Below are 13886 nucleotides of genomic sequence, written 5' to 3' on the forward strand. Positions count from 1 at the left end.
GATAGTTCTTCACGGCAAGATTATATATAGTTTAGAATCATCGCATTGTTTCAAGTGTAAGTCACTTAAACTACGGTTTTTTTTTATTTACGGTATGGATAAACTTTTATCAATAAACAATTTTCAGAAAGAAAAAAAACATGGAAAAAAGTGACCGGTTGTTTATTAAATCTAAGATGCTAATTATATTTTGACTCGCTACGTGGCGAGACGTAATTTTCAGGTCTATTGTGTGTTGTATATTTAGCGTATAAATGAAATAATCCTTTGGCAATGATTTAAAATAGATTAAAGTGGTTTCTTAGTATTAATATAGCGAACCAAACCAAATCACACATACAACTGAAGAATACCAAACTGTTAGAATTAATAAAAATTGGATATTTTGCTTCAGTGATCTATATAATTAATTTTACTTAACAATTAATTGCGCTTTTTTAATCTTGTTCAACTTAAAATTGTTCTAATTTATTTGATACAAAACTATCCATTAAAAAGTCATTTTGAAAATGACGTTACAAAAGTAGGACGAATTGTCCTATAATTACGTACTTAAATACATGATATATCTTGTAAAAATAAATAAAATAAATTTCAGGCAATAACTAAAAAAATTAGGGAACAATACAAAATTTTATTGTTTCTTATATAAACAATAAAACAACAACAGTTTAATTGAATTGTCCTATAATTGTCAAAATAACTCTCAGACATCAAACAACTCCTCATAATTATATCATTATCATTATGTCTCTTTTTTAAAACACAATTACTATAACAGCAAGTGAACCAACAAGGAAGAGCACTTTATAAGTTTATTAATGAAATAAAGATTTTAGTATCATTTTAAGCGCAATCATTTTATCAGTTCATTTGCTATATAAACTTCGAAAATTTTTTTTTATTGAATAAACCATTGAATAAACCATTAAAAAAAGCTTCTCGTGACTTGGTGGATTTCTGTGAGTCAAATTTCGAATTCATTTTTCTTTATTATTTGAACTTACTATTTAAAGTATGCTTTATCTAAATTAGTTAGAAATACTTTTGACTTTTATAATTGATTGTTAAGTGTGATGCGTTGATTGCTTTTATCTTCAGTTAAGGATGTATCTCAAAATTAATGAATAATGGTTAAGTAACCGTAATATAATAATAACAGTAAACCAACCGTAAAATGATAATAATGGTAAACCAACCGTAAAATAATAAGAAATTGTAAACCAATCGTAAATTATTCAAACTGAAAACAATGGATTTTCATCTGATTAACTGAAGATTTTTAATAATAATATAGTTATTAGACTGAGAAAATCTTATTCAATACTAAACCTCGATGTAGGTACTTTGAAGCTACTTACATTGAAAATTTGTTGCAACTTTTACAGGATCTTAAATTCAACCATGTTTTTGCTCAATATGAACCATAGTAAAATATAATCAAGTTTAAGCAGCTGCATGGTAATACTGTCGAACAAAAGGCTAGATTAAGATTACAACGAATTTGCACGATATTATGGTTTAACACTCCCCAAAATTTCTATTCATATATTGATAGTATCAGTTCTAAAGTTTACGTCTCAGTTTTAAAAAATTTAAATTTTAAAACGCAAATAAGTTAACAAAAATAAATTCAATGTAATAAATCAAAGTATAAAAATCACGACGGTATTCTCATACTGGAAAAGAAATTGTGGTAAATTTGTCGTTGTTATTTATGCGACTTGACAATACCAGCAAGCCTGCTTGAAATCAAGCTAATTTTTAAGGCAGAGAGTGTATTTCTTGCTCAGTGGCGCAATCTACTTCAAAGATTATGACGTCAGTCGCACACACGTCATGGCCCTTTTTATAGGGATGACCCAAACTCAAACTCAGCGGCGTGACAGCCCAAAGAGGGCCAAGGCCTACTGTGCCCATCTCAGTTTTCTTGATCTTGGGCTCTGGTGTGCAAGAGCAGATGTTCCAGTCAGGTGGTCAGCCGAACGCTGAACCCCCTGTGTTTAGTTCCCAAGCATACTTGGTACTCATTTATCGATCCACTGAAGGGATGAAAGGCTGAGTCAACCTTGCCCGAGGATCGAAACAGGGACCTGTGGCACGATAGCGCGAAGCGCTACCGTTTAGCCACCGGGCGTGGGATGACCCAAACATAGTCAATTTATTCATCCATGGATCGTAAACTGAACCGGAGAATCCCAGAGGTACTGATTCCTTATGGGAACTTAGAGGACTTTGTGACCCCGACAGATTTAACGCGCACCAGCCATCATTTAATACACGGGGATTCTTCGAAAGGTAGCATCCGAACTCACATCCCCTCCTCTGTACCCTCCTCGCCCCCCATCCTCTACTGGGGCTGGTGAGGAAAAGAAAAGGTGTCTTTTTTATTTATTGTTCGTTCGTTCTGCATTTTTAGGCTATTGATAAATAGTTATTACCGTACTTATCTTAAAGATGCGTTTATCTATTCGATATTAAAAAATCGCAACGGCAGCAGCTGCTTTGGGAGTTCAACTTAACAATATATTTTGCTTTGCTGTGAAAATATAACTTAGAAACTTAACATTACGAAGGTGAGTAAAAAACAGTACAGAGAGTACTGAAAAATAAAATTATTATTTATGTAATAATAAACATATTATTCATATGATAATTAAAACAATAATTACCTGTGAAACTTGTAGGGGGGGGGGGAAATGCGAGGGTTGCTATTTATATTTCTGGCCTTGGCAACAGTAAGGGTTTCTAGACGACAGCAGACGATTTTAATCGAAAGTTTGATATTTTTAAACATTAATTCAGCAGACGATTTACCATTATAGCTTCATTTGTGTTGTTGACAGTAAATTGAAAAGTTCTTCTCCTTCAAAAAATGGAATTGAATGGTGAAAATTTTCGTGCCATTATTTTTCATAACTTTCGACGTGGATTGTCAAGACAAGAGTGCTTCGATGAACTTAATTCTTTATTCAGCGATAAAGCGCCATCCTACAGCACTGTAAAAAATTAGTATAGCGAATTTAATCGTGGTCGATGTTCGATCCAGGACGAATCCCGTGCAGGTCGTCCAAAATCCGTTGTTGTGCCAGAAAAGATCGATGCTGTGCGTGAACTGATAAAGCAAGATCGTCATGTGACATACCGTGAGATAGAGGCGTCTTTGGACATTAGTATGACTAGCATCAATAAAATATTGCATGAACATTTGAGCGTAAAAAAAATTTGTTCGCGTTGGATCCCGCATAATCTGACAAACGCTCAAAAAAAGGCTCGTGTCGATTGGTGCAAGGAAATGTTGGAAAAATACGTTCAAGGTACATCAAAGGCTGTGTATAACATCTACACAGGTGACGAATCATGGATCTATGCATATGAGCCGGAAACAAAACAGCAATCAACTGTATGGGTCTTCCAAGACGAGGCAAAACCAACAAAAGTTGTTCGAGGAAGAAGCACATCGAAACAAATGATTGCCTGTTTCTTCGGCATTAACGGTCATGTGGCAACAGTGGCGTTAGAGCAACGCAGGACGGTCAATTCTGAATGGTACACGACCATTTGTTTGCCAGAAGTCATCGGAGAAATTCGAAAAAAGCAGAAGAACAGGCGAATCATTCTTCATCATGACAATGCGAGCTCTCACACATCGACTCAAACAAAGGCATTTCTGACGGAGCGAAAGATCGAACTGATGGGTCATCCGCCGTACAGCCCTGATTTGGCACCCAATGACTTCTTCTTATTCCCACACATCAAAAATAAATTACGTGGACAACGATTTTCGACCCCCGAAGAAGCGGTTGATGCATTCAAAACGCATGTTTTGGAGTTACCTCAATCGGACTGGAAAAAGTGCTTTGAAAATTGGTTCAAACGCATGCAAAAGTGTATTGATCATCATGGAGAATATTTTGAAAAGCAATAAAACCAATTTCGATCCTACATACTTGTTTTTTTATTATTAGGCCAGAAATATAAATAGCAACCCTCGTACCATGTTCGACCGATCTGTAATTTGTTGAAGTATACAACTTCGTATTTAAAATTTGGCAAGCTAAAAGAGCCCTTTATTTTAAATTTTTATTTTAAAACAAAATTTCAAAATGTTCGAAAGTTATTGCCAATTTATGTGATTTTCCGTGAACTTTTTCAGCTTTAATTTATTTAGATATTAACTGTTTTTCCATTGTTAAACAAATCTTATATACTCACACTCGAGCAGATGTTAAACAAAAGTAGAAGTTTGAGACAGATTACATGATGCCGGATATAAATCTTAACATTTATAGAGTAAAAAGTTTTCAAAATAAAAAAAAAACCTTAATAAGGAGAGATAAAAACCGTTTTCTATTGGAATTGCTATTATAGTGATTCGAATGACGTCAACGGGCAAAATAATTTATTCTATGAATTCAGTCACACAATGTGTACTTTTCAGGTAAAGCTTTTTTCATATGAAATTCATATGATTATTCCAGGTAATCGCCTATTTCGTTACCATTAACACATTGACAAATGAAGTTGCAATATTTGTATAATTTAAAAACAAAATATTTTTGTTTGCTTTTTAAAAATATTGACGTTTAAGGAGAAAAAAATGATGAATGCAATAACTACGATATTTGGCTAGCCGAAAAATCAGGAGCTGAGACAAACAAAAAAAAAACTTAATTCTATTAAAAATACCCAAATATACAATAGTAATTAAGAATTCATTTGGTAGTTTTTCCGTTCGTATGGTAGCGGTTTACCAGAAATTGTGAGTTTCAAAAACTTAAAACTTAAAAAAAAAAAACTTAAAAATAATTCTAACCGAATAAATGGTTTTATGCCATGCTTTAGGGAAAAAAAGAGAAAAATCATACAGGAGAAAAATTATTGAAATTCTTAAATATACCTTGGAAGATCTGCTTACCTTTGAGAGTACACCTGACTAATTTAATCTAGTTTTAAACTTTTGGCTTTTAGATTTCCTGGTTTTAATATTTGCTTTTTAGTACTTTGCCTTGTTTTTACCGTACTCTGGTCACTTTGTCCTCCTCTTGGACTGAAATCCTCCTCATACACTGGACATTTGAACAGAAGTTTTGGATCTGAGTGAACTTCAGCATCCTCATTTTTGAATTTTTATCCTTTTAGAGAAACCTTGGTATACATCAAAACATTTTTAATCATAGAGGCACATTGCCTTGAAAAGGGGATACTAGAATTTTTGAACTTTCAGTCAACTATTTTAATTATGTCATTAACCTTATTTCAGGTCTCACATGTTTTTGATGGGATTTTTCTTATTTTTACCATCTGATGTTTTACCTAACTTTACTCTTTATACGTTTTTTAAGTGTATTTTCGACACTTTTATTTTTGGTTAATTTTCCTCTTTTAGATGTTTAAGCTCCTTTTACTTGTTTTTAAGAATTCTGGTTCTCTTCAAGATCCCTTTGATCTTTTATTTCAAGCAGGAAACTGGAAAGGATTGCTCAAGCAGGATTGCTGTTCCGTGCCCTTTCCCTTCCATGGAGAACTTTTGGTCATCGGTGACCTCTTTTGTGATAGCCATACACTTTGAAGTCTCTCTCCGAAATTTTATGTTGGCTTTAACTATAAATCCCTTTTGGAATTATTATGATTGATTTAAAAATTTCATAAATCTGATTGGGGATACTGAACTATATGTTCTTGCACGGGTGTCTTGGTGATGTATGTTTTTTAAAGAGAGTTTATTCGACTCGCGTTTCTGTTTTCAAATTGTGATTTAAAATGTATTCTAAAACTCTTCATTTTTTTTTAAAAATGTGGTAAATTTATGCTTGTTGAAATAAATAATTTGAATGAAACTAAATCGCAAGAGATTCTGACGAAGANAGCATTTTCATTGTATATATACATTGTGAAGATGTGATGATGATTTATTGTATTATGAAGAAGTGAAATAAATGTATGTTTCACATATATTTTTCCTAAACATCTATGCAGTACTGACATATATTCATAACATGGTCAGTATGAAAGTTAATAAATCTAAAAAATAGAAAACAATGCTTGGTACAAAGCTGATTTTGCTCTTTATGCTGTATTGTTTTGAACTTTTAACTTTCTTAAAAATTAAAAACACTGAACATCTACTCAATAAATCTCGCGTTTTATCGTTCATCTTGGTAAGCCCTTATATCATAGTGAATATTTACCCCATATTAAAATATTTGATAAATCTTAACTATTTTTTATGAAAATTTAAGTTTACCAATTATTGGTAATGAACCAACTTAAATTGCTATTTCGTTAAAATTCAAATTAGAATGCATTGTATGCCCACAGAGTTATAAAAAAATAGCCTCTCTACACAGAGAAATGAATTTTAGTGAAATTACCACACTTGTTTTGTAAAGACATTTTTGTTAATTAAACCAAATATGAGAAAATGGCGACGAGTGGCAAAAGCCTATAGTTGCCATTTCTTTTGTTAAAAATATTATTCCGTTTTTTTAAAAATATCGTTAGGTTTCTTATTATATGGATTACACTTCGATTAAAAAAAAGTGGGAGCTGTATTTTGGAAATATCAAAATTTTGTCACTGTAACTGCAATCGTCGTTTCGCAATCACTTTAAATATTTTTCTTGAGCACATAGATCATAATACTCATGCACAAAATTTTATTCCGTTCACTTAAATAGTATGATCTACATTGGGTCATTTGTTGGCAAAGTTATTTGATAATCACACTGCATGTTAAAAGAGTTATAATCGTTTTTGTTCATATTATCTGCTATCGTTTTCTTTTGTGCTATTTACTGTCCCTGAAACTGTCAACCTTAGCATTCGTGACTCCATTTTTTCTATGTCAAAATATAGATGTTTTATCAAATTTTAACATCCTATATAAGTTTTTCAATTTGGTTCGGAAATAAAATTTAGTAAAATCTTATATGTAAGTGTTTTTTACGGTAGCTTTTGTATGAATTATAATACTTTAACGAAAGAAATGACTATGTTTGTTTTCACGCTTATTTTTAAATCGATTTCGAATGTAATTTTTTTTTCTTTTTTCGTTTTTTTAACATAATGAAAACAAATTACCTGAAAAAGAACATACAGCATGCGTGAAACGTTAGTTATTGACACTTACAGAGTGCTTTAAAATCGCTGCGATTAGTACATATTCTTGAAATGTATAGCAAAAAAAGAAATACATTCCAATTAGTGAGTAATGTTTGAGCTAAGAGGAAAAATATATACGAATGTGCTGTATTACTAGAGAGAAAGTTTGAAGTGAAGACATTCAAACCCGCTCGACTTTTGGAGGCATTCGATAGGAGATTGATGTTTTCGTCCCACCTTTCTCGCTAGTGATCCAACACATTTTAAAAGCATTTTCATTGTTTCCTCTGAAATGCTATTTTTTCATATATGTAATTTTTTTACTCAATTTCCTAGAAGGATTTTAAAATTATGTATTAATGGTGATCATTGTGAAACGCCCTGCATATTTTTTCCTGCAAAAAATTCGCACAAATAGCTTATCTATGAATGGTAACTAATTTCTTAGTCCGATGAACATCGAAACCTGTATCATTGACTAATAAATCCTGGAGATGTTTCTAATAGCCACCCTTCAACTCCTTTCAGTTTCTCTGGCAATCAAACAAGTTTTAAAAAATTTCAGTTACGTCTTCCTACCTAGAGATTTGGTAGGTTTTGATTCTTCTATTCTTTTTTTTTTTATTTTCCTGGATCAAGTATTAATTTGCAAAAACTAATGTGCATACTTTATTCTTAAAATGGATTCTAAAAACATAAGGGCAATCATTACACGTAGAAAAATATTTTGCTATTAACGTACTGCATGGTAAGGACATTTCTGTTGAAAAGAAAAATCATAATTCTGGTATTAAAACCCAAAATAGATGGTATTTAAACTATTTATTTAATAATGTTCTCCGTTCGCATGGCAATGGTTTACCGAAAACTTTGGTTTTCGAAATTATAGTTTTTATTAACACACATTCAGTAAAAAATACAAAACTGTAAAACAAATTTAACCGAAAAATAGGCCATGTTCTAAGGTATCATGATAAACTTACTAAATTTACCAAATTTTATTACGTATTTTAAAAGTATATTTCTCTGTTTATTTTAAAAAACTCATAACCATTTCGGTAAAAATTACCAAGGTTTTGTTGTTCCCATAGAGCAAGAAACACGTTAATTATTAACGAAATTTTATAGCTTTTACTATATTTTTTTCAGTGAACGGAATTCCTTGTATATTGATCAAAGAATATGATTGAAGAGTGAATATGTCCCTCTCTAGTTTTTGTATGATTGATTAAAAAATTTTCTTATAAGTATTTATGAAGTAAAGTTTGTTTAAAATATAGACTTTACTGCAGTATTTCAAAATTGTTTTATTATAACAACAAAATACAGAACATGTTTTTTCCAGAAAAATAAATCATGAAGATTTTCGCTGTCTTGGCTTTATTCTCCTGTCTCGTTGCTATGGTAATTGGAGCCCAAACTGCATGCCAAATGCAAAGACAACAAGAACAGGCTAAAAGTAAGATATAAATTTATATTTAAATTTGGCGAAAAAAATGAATTGTTGATATCTTAATTCTTTCCAGGATATGAAAACAAATACATTTTTGATACTTTTCTTTGAAGAGAATTGTTCGTCAGTCTTAATTTCTTAAAATCTTCTCAGAGTAATCCAAAATCAGAAAATAGCAAAAAACTTAGTTTATTTTATTTTATTTTGAGAAATGTTTTTAGAAATATTCTTAACGATAGATTTTTAATATCAACATTAAAACTTCACACATAATCCGAAATAACTTAAGTCACTTTGCAAGAATTATCAACTGATTCAATATCTTATAATTTAAAATTACGAATAAATATGAGAAATTAAATGTGCATGGCTAAATTTACGAGAATAAAATGAAGAAGGAATAATTTAAAATAAATAATTTACGAGAATAAATTTATTTCAGTATGTAAGAAATGTACAGGACGTACGATATAATAAATAAAATTTAACGTTAGATATTTTATTCGAGAAGCTGTTAAACTTGTAAAAAATACCATGCGAGCCACTGTATATCCTGTAGAAATGCAGCTGATGAATTAAAATTTGTCTTGCTGAGAGGCTTTTTTTTCATTGTTAACATGATTTTTGTTTTTAATATTAATTTGTTCAAACGTTATAGTAATTTAGAGTAATTTTTTTCCCGAATATTTTCTGTAGTGTTTTTCTTTTTACAAATGATTATTTATCCATTTTGTAAGAGTTCCCTCGAGACCTTAATTTTATGAATATTACTAGCATTCAAAATATTGTATTAAATTTTATGGCAAAATTTAATATAAAATGTTGAACAGCAAAACTTGGACTTTTTCAAAAAATACAAATATACAATTTAACCGAAAAATTCTTTGAATTTTATAGAAATTTTAATCACAAATGTTCCGTAATTTCAATTTTCAGTAACTGAAAATTTGTTACGATTTATGATTTCATTTACCCTATTCATCCTTTTTGCAATAGTTCTAAGCTTATTTCAAGCTTTCTTTACTTTTGTTATTTAGTTTTTCATCAGTGAAAACATCTTAAAGATGAAAAAAGAACAAAGATTTTAGAATATGGATAGGCATACTGTTCTTATAATCAATAAAACACGTCTTATTTGCATAATAAGATGTATTTCGTTGTTTTATACTTTTGCTCGATTTTAATGAAGTTATTTATTTTCAAGTACATTTTCTGATAGAGTTCCTAGGGTAAACTAACCATTGAAGGAACACTTAAGCTTCGCTTGCTTTTTAAAAAATCATATTAATTTCAAAATTCGTAATTTTTGTTACACAACAGTGTTACAATATTTCCTTCTAATTGCAAATCATGTAAAAAAAAATTGTAGAGAACTTACAAAATGTTGTTTTGAAGTTTTGGAGGATCAAATAACAAGTAGTAAGAAGACCAAGTAAAGGAACAGCTCTTACCAGTGAAGGAACACAAAATTTCCCAGTAAAGGGACACTTCATTTTGGTTATTTTTTAATGCTCTTTATGAATTTATATACCCTACAAATATCTAAAAACTAGCCTATTCTTGAAATTATAACATACAAATTCTTGGAAAATGCTAACTTTTTTTTTGTAATCATGAATTGAAAAGTAAAGTGTCAACATATTAACACATACTATTCATTCACTGGGAAATCTATGCCCAGTAAAGGAACATGCCTGTTCCTTCACTGGTTAGAAGTTGTTTTTAGTGCAAAACATCACTAAAGATACAGGAAAGTTAAAGCTTTTCTTTCATTTTCATTAACTTAGAAAAAAAACAGTAACAGAACACTTGTTCTTTCACTGGTTTTTATCGTTTGGTGATCCAGTGAATAAACACCCCCTTATCTCAGTACTTGAATATGCTATGATGCTTAAAAATAAATAAAACGTAACTTCAATAACTATATTTTGAATTCTTATTTTCACAGTGAGAAAAATAAAACTTTTACATGCAATTAATTCCACTTCAAACATATAAATGCAAACACTCACCTTATAATTTTTTCAAAGAAACAAGGTGTTGCAGAGATAATAACAAATTTAAAAAATTTTCCAGAGAAGTCTATGTGACCAGATAATCCAAAACATTGCTAGATGACTTCCTATTGTTTGGCAGTAAGCTATTATTACCAATCAATCTAAAGAAAAACTTTCAAATTCTTATTTTTAATCAATATATATGAAATGTTCCTTCACTGGTTGGTTTACCCTACTTTAAGATCATACGATTCAATTATAATTACAACACGGAAGCTTATATAACGAAATGGCAAAATAGGATTGAGTTTTCTTACGATAATTTTATTCAAATATAATTACAACACGAAAGCTTATATAATAGAATATCATATTAGAATTGAATTTTCTTACGATTATTCGATTCAGTTAAAATTATAATACGAAATATTATATAGTCCAATAGAATATTAGGATTGAGTTTTCTTAAGATTATTCGATTCAATTATAATTAAAATATGAAAGCTCATATGAAGGAATGACATATCAGGATTGAGGTTTCTTTAATTTGATTCAATTATAAACACAATATGACATATTACATAATTGAATGGCATAAATAAATAACAAAGGTGTCTTTAGAAAGATAAGCAATTTAGATTATTCGGAAGCGCTTTCTTTTTAACATAACTATCAAGATAATGTTTTTATCATATTGAATAAACCTTATTAGTGTTATGCTTACAACAAAATGCAACAAATTCCAATTGGCAAATAAAAGGATAGTTCGCATTTATTAAATTTACGTCACCCCTGCAAATTTATAACGCGTATTGACTTGAAAGCAGACAAAAACTTCATGTGTTGCTACTTTTAATTTTACACATACTGCATTAACCTTACTTTCTTGAGAAATATTTTTTTAAATAAAATAAAAACAATATGAGTGTTCAGTAAAAAATTTACCGTAGATAATCCGCATGAATATCTCAGAAATAAATCAATATTGTTTGTAAATAATATTTTTAATTTACAATATACAATATTAATATTTTAAAATCCACAATAATAATGCTTTAAAATTAAGAATTATCTAAATTCCATGTTTGAAAAGTTTTTTTTGGCCAAGAAATTTTGATTTTATATAAATATTAATTTAAAAAAAATTTTCAGACGCTATTGGCAACTTCATTCCGAAATGTGATGCAGATGGTAGCTACAGCCAAGTACAGTGCCACGGATCAACTGGATACTGCTGGTGCGCTGATAAGGATGGAAACCAAATCACCGAATCAGTCAGAGGACGTCCAACCTGTTAGAATGTGTTAAAATAAGCAGTTTCATTTCATTAAAGAATTAATAAAAGATTCAAAATGGTGAATCAACAATTACTTTAAAAATATTCAAACATTATTTTTAAAAAAACTAATAATGAAATTAACTAACTAACTAATAATGAACTAACTCTTAAAAATCTTTCATAAACACTCAAGTAGCGGATAATGTCAAATACTAAAAAAATTATCATGTTTTTTGCTTAAATCATGACGATTATAACACAGGTGAACCAATAAGAAAGAACATGTTCTAAGTTTTAAAACTGGTACATAATTTTTATTATAATTTGAAATGAGTGTCTATTATCTTATCATTTACTATATAAACTAGCAAAAACAGTCTCATCGATTCCTGTTTATTTTTTAAACTATTTAAGATCATTTTGGATAGTTAATTCGTGCTCAACTGTTTGCATTAGTTTAAGGTTAACCGTTGCAATATAATTGTAAATGATTCTGTTTAAGATTTCATCATATGCTCTTTAAAGTTTAATAATTTTTTACAAGTTCGGTCATCAACGCGATTGGAATGTGAATCGATGCTATGGCACCAAACTAGCATTCCTGAAGTTATTTGAAATCACGTGCTTCTTTTTTGTCAGATGTGCGTTTATGACGTGTTTCTGGAAATAAAATTAAGGTGCAATTTTTTTCCCAAGACTTAATGAACGTGTGACAAAGATAATGAACTAAAATAATTTTAAAAAATTTAAAAAAGAACAACATTTTTATGGATGAGTGCAAAAATGTAATACATAAAATATTGCTCATAACTTTTAAATATCGATTTTATGTAGTCTCGGTTAATTTTCCAGGCATTATCTTTATTTTACCTAAAATTAATACTAAAATGTGTTGCGAGAATTTCTTTTAACTTTTTTAAAGAAAGCAGATGAAAAGTCGGTTGTTGCTGTTGTCGTAACCTATTAACCAATTAAAGGGCAGAATAAGTTATTTAAAACCAGAATTGCTTCCTTTTAGAAAAATTTATTTTAAAAAGCAATTCTTTTAATTGCGAATTAGACAAAATTAAACATTAAATTTCTCTGTTTCAATCTTTCCTTACACTTAAATTCATCACATACTTCAATTCGACTGTTAATAAAAAATAGCCTCGTATTTAAAGCTGGAAAAAATATAAAAGTTATAGCATGATTTAAAAAATGTACCAATTTTTCCTTATATGAAGTAGATTTAATCTGTATATATATATAAATGAAGTCTGTGTGTGTATGTCGTCTATAGACTCCTAAACCATCCTACAGAAAGCGAAGAAATTTGCCATACAGATAGTTTCAAGCACGAGGAAGGTCACTGTCAACATTAGAGCATTCTGCGACAAATCGTTCTTGCAGCATGCGCGAAAAACGAAATGGAATTTTCTGATTGGTTTAGTGTTTGCCATTGTTTTAAAGTTAGCTATTAAATTTCCACATATTTTAAAGATAACATCAGTGATAATTACTTGCATATAGCTCTGTTTGAACCAAAAATAGTCTATTGCACGTATTTAAATATTTAATTATTTTATATTCGCTATGTCAGATGAACATTACGCGGTAGCACACGTGATTTACATCATCAAATTTATACTTTGTCTGATGCTACGCGATTTGATTTTATTTATATTAATTCTTTTAAACGTGTTTCTAAAAAAGAAAAAGTGCGTGGAGTCTCTCGGCGCGGAAGAAGTTAAACTTCGTAACCTGCGACGCTAATTGTAGAAGAAACAGCAGTCGTAGAAGGATCACTAGTTCTATTCAACGACTCTTTTTCCTGCTCCGCTCGCTTCCGTGCTCTGTAATAACGGTAATATTGTGCATTTTCCCCTCTTGAACCCGTGGAAGTGCTTGTGGTTTCCTCATCGTCTCGCCATGGAAAATGTATTTGTATTAATAATGTATGTGAATGCGTCATAATGTAATTTCAGAAGAGAAAACCTAACAATCAATTGATATTCACAAGAGACGTACCTTGACATAACCTTAAATCCGTCGCATTGTCCGTGGGATTGTT

At 30.2% G+C, this 13886-nt stretch overlaps 1 protein-coding gene across 1 annotated transcript; it reads left to right on the forward strand.

The window, feature by feature from the left end:
- The first annotated feature begins 813 nt into the window (after positions 1–813).
- Positions 814–11914, forward strand: LOC110283098 (U20-hexatoxin-Hi1a-like). The gene is made up of 3 exons (XM_021147661.3): positions 814–962; positions 8450–8563; positions 11707–11914. Exons 2-3 carry the CDS (start codon positions 8461–8463, stop codon positions 11850–11852), a joined length of 249 nt encoding a protein of 82 aa, XP_021003320.1. The 5' UTR covers positions 814–962; positions 8450–8460; the 3' UTR covers positions 11853–11914.
- Positions 11915–13886: the final 1972 nt, after the last annotated feature.

The sequence above is a fragment of the Parasteatoda tepidariorum genome, chromosome 10, assembly GCF_043381705.1.
Source record: "Parasteatoda tepidariorum isolate YZ-2023 chromosome 10, CAS_Ptep_4.0, whole genome shotgun sequence".
NCBI lineage: Eukaryota > Metazoa > Arthropoda > Arachnida > Araneae > Theridiidae > Parasteatoda > Parasteatoda tepidariorum.

What these genes read in the sequence shown, in the direction of transcription:
- LOC110283098 (XM_021147661.3), top strand. Translation starts at nt 8,461, where the DNA reads ATGAAGATTTTCGCTGTCTTGGCTTTATTCTCCTGTCTCGTTGCTATG. An exon ending in ACAACAAGAACAGGCTAAAA is followed by an intron (nt 8,564 to 11,706) that starts GTAAGATATAAA and finishes AAAAATTTTCAG; the next exon opens with ACGCTATTGGCAACTTCATT.